The sequence below is a fragment of the Oryzias melastigma genome, linkage group LG4 (genome assembly GCF_002922805.2).
Source record: "Oryzias melastigma strain HK-1 linkage group LG4, ASM292280v2, whole genome shotgun sequence".
NCBI classification, from domain to species: Eukaryota; Metazoa; Chordata; class Actinopteri; order Beloniformes; family Adrianichthyidae; genus Oryzias; species Oryzias melastigma.
Window position 1 is genome coordinate 8,029,769 of NC_050515.1, and position 6,867 is coordinate 8,036,635.

The 6,867-nt window shown below is 38.6% G+C and overlaps 1 protein-coding gene across 2 annotated transcripts in view; it reads right to left on the reverse strand.

The window, feature by feature from the left end:
- The window catches only part of p3h2 (prolyl 3-hydroxylase 2), a 62,873-nt gene that overhangs the window by 49,724 nt on the left and 6,282 nt on the right, over nt 1-6,867 (reverse strand). Inside the window, exon 2 of one of the 2 annotated variants that reach the window (XM_024279257.2) lies at nt 1,841-2,518. In XM_024279257.2, the coding sequence (XP_024135025.1) occupies nt 1,841-2,263 (423 nt within the window). In that variant the 5' untranslated portion in view covers nt 2,264-2,518. Of the gene's footprint in view, nt 1-1,840; nt 2,904-6,867 lie in introns of those variants that run through there. The other variant, XM_036211476.1, reaches the window with a different exon arrangement.

The window sequence follows — 6,867 nt, forward strand, 5'->3', positions numbered from 1 at the left end:
TTACGTACACAGACTCAGTTGCCATAGTAATTGATTCTGAGTTCAGCTCAACCCTCTTCTTGAAATGGGTTTGGTTTCACCCACTTTCACGGGTTTAAGCTATCTCTCTTTCTGAAACCGAAAACTCAGAATTTTGCTGAATTTGGAGTTCACCAACTCAGAGTTCCAACATAACCTGCTTCTTGAAACGGGCCCCTGACGTCCACTCAAATCGAGAGTACTGGACTGGACGTACTGGGACATGGACCGCATTGGTATCCTAACCCTAATCTTAACCTGGTACCTGACTTGGATCAGTACTGGTTCTAGACGCGGTACCAGATGCAGACCAGGCTGGGGTTAGTGCAGGAGTGTCACACTCAATTACACAAGGGGCCAAAATCCAAAACACACTTTAGGTCACGGGTCAAACAAGATAAACATTTTACTCTAAAACTACAATTTAAAACTTTAAAAACTTCACTTTTTAACGCGGACCAAATCTTGGCACCGGTACCGGTACCCTATCCCTAGTCTGGTCTGTGTCTGGTACCGCGTCCGGAATCGGTACTGATCCCCGTCCAGTACCAGGTTAAGGTTAGAACACTGGTGCGGTCCGCGCCCCAGTACCGGTTTGCGACCCGGAGGTTGTGGAGCCTTGATTTAACTGGGCGTCAAAAACAAGTTGGGGACACCCAGAACGTCCTTTTATCACGCAGAGAGGTCCTTAAACAAACGTCAATATTGGGGGCGTGTCAAAATATCGATATTGTGATATATCGCGATAATTAGTCCTGTGATTGATTTTTAATGGGTTCTTACCAAGTATTGATCTTTTACTTTCGTTTGACGAAGCTGTAAATTTCAACAGTTTGATATAGTTAAATGCATTGATTAGAAAATAGAAAACAAACAAATAAAACACACTTATGTCACATTTGGTTCATTCGTTTTTCTCCTCCAGGCTTCTGATGATGATGGCCTTGGCTTGAGCCGCAAAGCTTGGCGAAGACTTTCCCGTCACGCGTCCAGGTGTTTAGGAATTTTCAAATTTTTCTCAGGTAGCGGGCTCTCCGGGTGATGTTAGAATTGCGTTTAGAGAGATTCTCACTGATAAAGACGTTGGATCTCTTCAGGTTTGTGCTTCCGATTGACAAACCTCATGAGAATCGCAGGTCTGTCGGTCTCTCTTCTCTCAAGGTTGTTTGTGTCCAGAGATATTCCTTTGGACTTCAGGAGATCTTCCACTTGTTGCTCCACGGAGCTCGACTGATTTTCAATCCGGTGATGATCACATCATTAATCCTGGGATTCTCTTCTTGGTCATCCATTCGTTTATCCAAGTTATCCACTCGGTTGACTGTCGGCTCATGCCGAGCTCGGAGCTGCCTCCATCCTCCAGCCTGTCCAGAATGTCCTGGTACTGCTTCCTGAGGCCTCCAGAAACTTCTTGATCTTCTTTGAATCGTCCCTAACTGGGTTTTTTTTTTTTTGGTGGCATGATCAGGAATTGTTTTCAACAATATTTACTCTTTTTGGAGTAAATAGTTTTAATAGTTTTAGTGATAACTTGGGAATGAGTGTTGTAATATATTACTATAATATCTGCCACAAATAACAAAAGTATGAAATGATCTGGCCCCCCGGCCTTGACTTTGACACGTACATTATGGATCAAACTTGATTAGTTTTCTCTAAACAAGCATAAAACTATTTTAAAAAGTGTGACTTTTCATTAATGTCTCAGATTTGATTTATTTCTTCTCTTCTGCTGACTTTTCTGGCTCTGCAGGTGTCCAAACAGCAAAGTTAAAGACCTGCACATGGACCTTTACCTGAACAGGTGAGTCCCTCCTCTTACCTTCTGATAGGCCAGCTGCAGATAGTTGTAGGGGATCCTCCTGTTGAAGTCCTGCACCACATCCTCGCTGACCTTATGCCGAGACTGCGCTCCCAGTTTGTCCTCCATGCATTTGACCAAACACGCGGACCTCCGCAGCACCACGTCGAAGAAGCGCAGGTCCGAGAAGGTCCCGTCGAACGGATGCTGGTCCTGACACTTCGGCCGGCAGCGGACTTTGGTGCGGCGCAGCTGCGCGTGACTGCGCAGCGCTCCCTCCATGGCGCGCGCCGTTTCCTCATAGTCGCTGTCGTAGAAGGCGCGCACGGCGTGGTCGTACAGCAGGTCGTACGGCTGCAGGACGTCTGCTGCCGCCGCGCACAGACACACCGCTGACAGGAGGAGAGCCGGGGACAGCACGGCTGCAGGCGGCTTCCCATCCATCCTCGGCCCGAACCGAGAGGACAGGCGGGCGGTCACAGCAGAGAGCGCGGGCGGCCTCCAGCCTCCATCGGAGCACGGACACACTCGGGAGACCGAAGCGGGGGAATGTTTCGCCGCCGGGGACACTCATGTTGTTATGACCCCCGATCCGGCTCCGCTGACTCCGCCCACTGAAGCTGTGAATGGCCAGGAGCAGGGCCGTACACGGAGATTTTAGGGGGCGGGTGTTCAGCCCCCAAAAGGGGCGGGGACATGCTAAAAAAAAAAAAATCAAACTAAAACATTGCTCAGTTTTGGATTCTATGTAACACATTTTTAAGAATAAAAATTTCTACAATATAAAAAGTGAAACATTAGTTCAATAAAAAATAGGTAATTTGTTACATTTTAAATTATTAGTTTTCAGCAAATGAAAATTTTTAATTGATAGTTTTCTTAACCTTCTAGAACCGACGGACGCCCTCAGGCATCCTGCTATGCAGGTGTGGAATCAACGTGATAAACTGTCTAAAATTAACTTTTTTATGTTCTGTAACTGATATTTTATTGAATTAAAGGGGTAATATGGCCCTTATTCGTAGTTTTGGGGCAAAATCTATATTTTATTTTAATAAGACAAACTTTGATCCAACTACTGCAAGACAGAGCAGCGCCTGCGGTGGAGGGGCGGAGCTAAACATTACTGTCCGCTAATAGAAATTCCACATAGAGGAAACAAATCTTAATTTTATTTTGAGAGGGGTCCAACATGAGCTTACTACAGCAACAACCACCAGAATAAGGAAATAAGGAATCTGTCAATTAATTGTTTTTTGGATTTTATCTCAAAAATGTGTTGATTAGTTTGTTGACTAAATTTATTCTTGTTTTTTACAACTAAAACTATGTTGCAAGAACAGTTCGTTAAACATTTTTGGGGTTTTCACAGTAAAATAAATCCAATTTTTCCAGACGGGATTTTTTATTTTTGCTTGATTTTATGTCTAGTGTGTGAATACAACATGGAAAAATAAAAGTAGTGTCAAATAGGAGAGGTTGTACTGTTTAAAACGATTCCAAATAAGCATGTAGTTCTTAAAATTGAAAATACTGAGGTTTAATTCAACAGTAGATAAAAACAAAGTTTTATGTTCCAGAAGGTTAACTCAACATTTTAATTGGTTTTTGTTTGTTCCTAATTCATCTCAATTCGAATTGAAATATACTCAAAAACAGTTTTGATCTTAAATTCTTGAATATATATATATCCTCTTTCATAAGAAAAGTGCTACAAAAAAAATGTTAAGAAACACCAAAAACATGATTTTTATTCTTTAAATGATGACGGGAAGAATTGCTAAGTATCCACATCTGATCAGCTAATTTTGTTGGAGTTATGGTGATGTCACACCCCCTGGATTATGGATTTTGATTCAAATTATGTATTGCAATAAAATAAAATGTGTACAGTTGGAACTTTAATTTTTAGTATAAAACAAACTCATAGAACTCTTGGATTTGGAACTTTACTAAAGTCCTGTCACACATGTAACTGGCTGTTATTAAGATCTTTTCTTCATCTTTTTTCTTTTTTTTTTTTTAGATTACTCAAAGTTTAATCTACCGCTACACTTTACAAATTAATGACAAAAACAGCAGACGAAAGATAAAAAAAAAAATTTTTAAAATGACATTAGGTATTATCATTAGTTTATTATTGCATTACTAAATTTTTTAGCTCCTTTTAACAATTAGCCTGCACATTGTTCTTTAACACTTAAATCTGTAGCAGTGACTGCATGGAGAGTTTTAAAGACCATAAACCGTCTGAACTTTTGTCTTTTAGTCACTGAGGAAGATTTACAGGTAAAGACAAGAGATTTCACATCCAGATAACATATGGTTATTATTTCCTCTCCCTCTGTTAGTGTTAAACAGACTTTACCAAAACACAAACTGCTGTTCAAATCTGTTTTCAATGTCAAACAGATCAACTTTGACATTGAATCATCATACGTTACAGCACTTAAGACAAGTCTGCAAGGCATTGTTTTAAACTTGACTGGGATGCTTGTGTTGAAATAAAGAAGCTCATGTAGTGGAATCTGTCTCCCTCTAGTGGTGGGTTTATGCAACTGTATCCCAAGTTGTACTTAGAGAAACAATTATTCTGTTAAAAAAGAACAAAATAAAGGAAAAACACAAAAAAACTTGAATAAATCTCTATTTTTTCAGCTAAATTTACATTTTTCTGATACAGTTAGGTATCAGACTTTTCGGATGATCAGCACTTAATGCTGAGTTCAAATATGTGGGTGAATCTTTGTCTCAATGATAATAGAGGTAAATGAGAGAGGTAAAAAAACAAAGAAGTCTGTAAATTAAAACTAAAGCTCGATTAGTTACAAAAATTGAACAAAAATTATCATCATAAAACTAAAACACACCTTTAAACTGAAAATTTAAAGTTCAATTCAAAACGTAAATCGTTTTGTCTTTTGCCTGTCTGATAAAGCAAAACATATTTATACAACTTAAGTATGTCTGTCTTTAATTTTTGTAAACTCTAGGAAAAGACAACTCTTAATTTATTATGTACAGACTGTATTTGTTAAAAGGATGCCGCTTTGTAAATGTTTAAAATCTCTCAGATTGCATCAGTCTCCACCTTTTCCTGTGGTGAAGCGTCGCTGCATTTAAGATGTCAGCTCAAAGCTCCATCAGACGCAGCAGAAACAAGGGAACCACTTTAGTTTGTCATTTTAAAGTATTTCAGCTGTAAAATTCAATATTTTTTCAGCAGCTTTTCAACTAAAATTAAAAACATGGGAACAAATTGAGAAAGTTTGTCTACTATGAAAATTAATATTTGGAGTTCAAATTGTTGAAGCTCATGAACATAAATCAGAAACTCATTGGCCAAAAAACATCTTTGTGCTTGCAAAGGTTTGTAAGGATTGTCTCATAATGGATGCTTTCACAAACAAAGATCACCTTGTATTTTCTGAGTCACTTTTCAGATATATTCTCTCTGAAAAACAGTGTTTTCCAGAATAAAATGTACAAAAACGAAAGAACTTGGAGTAAATGTTTGTATGTTCCTTGTAATGGAAATTAAATTTTTCCTCCTTAATTTTCATCGTCGACCTTTACCAAGCAACTTTTGTACAGTTAGAAGTCAGAAGATTAGTTTGTTTCTTGCCAAGGATGTTAAACAGATTTTGACAACATCTTGTTCATTATCTTAAGTTCCTGATTAGAGTTTGTGCTTCTTAATAAAAGGTGATAACCTCTCCTAACAAGCAGAGAATCTGCAGCCTTCTCTCCACGCAGCACATTTTTCTTGTCTTTTACTCTGTTGAATAAACACCCTTAAAAATGCTTGACAAACATTTCTTTATTCCATCGAATCCAACAAATTTCCAACACCCTGCATTGGGATAGGCTCCAACAACCCCACGACTTCAAAAAGGCGGTTCAGAAAAATTATATAGATTTTCATATTTTATGTGTTGCCAACTACACCAGTTAATTCGAATTAATTAACTTATAATGAATTATAGTCCCGCCTCCTCATCATTATTATATGTAGAGTTAGAAGTGCACTATACCTCCACTCCAGTAGGGGGCCCTAAAGTGACACGTTACCAATAAAATGTTGCTCTGGTTATTAGGAGCAACCACTGACTGTATAAGTCTTACTTATACAGTCAGTGGGAGCAACAGAAAATGACAGCATAATTGCAATCCTGCCAGACGTGTTTAGGGTTGTAACCAGTAAATGTCAGATTTTTCTTTGATCTCTTGATGTGAATCTGCTTTTGTTTTTCAAAACAACAGAGTAAAAAATGTCAGATTAAAGCGCCTTAAAATGTGTGTAGTAATTTTTATGCATATTTAGGTAAAAGTTTTTGTATCTTTCATTAGTTGGTAACCTCAATATGGCAATAATGGTAATAATAGACAAATTCTACAAGGTTAGCTGTCCCACTTAAAAATATAAACTCTATTGAGATTTGTTAAGTGGTCAATATCAACAGTAACCATGGTTGTCAAAGGTATTCTTATGTTAGTTTTGCGCTGTAGCTGCTATTTTGGTCCATTCTTCCATGCAGATCTTCTCGAGAGCTGTGATGCTTTGGGGTTGTTGCTGGGTAACAGAGACCTTTAAGTCCCTACACAGATTCTTTATTCAATTGAGGTCTAGAAACTCATGAGAACACTCCAGAATCTTGAAATACTTTATACGGAGCTCTTGTATTTCCTCCATTTTCTGATAATTGATTCAAAAGTTGATCTCAAATCATCAAGTTGCTCGTTCAGGTAAATCTTTTCGCCGGTGTCCTTTGACAGCTCTTTGGTCCGGGTGGAGAGGTTGCAATCTGAGTGTTTAAGGGTGCAGACAGGTGTTTATCATTTATTGATTTTACTTTTTAAACACAAATAACCAGTTCAAACAGCCATTAATCCAAGTAAAAGTGGAGGAGAGAAGAGGTTCCCTAAGCTGCATTCACACTGAACGTGATTCAGTTTCAATGTTAAGTCAATGTAGAGACGCGATCAGAGATCCTGTGGCGTCATAGGAGTCCAGAATCTAGATTTTGGAGAGTTAAAAAACTGAATTC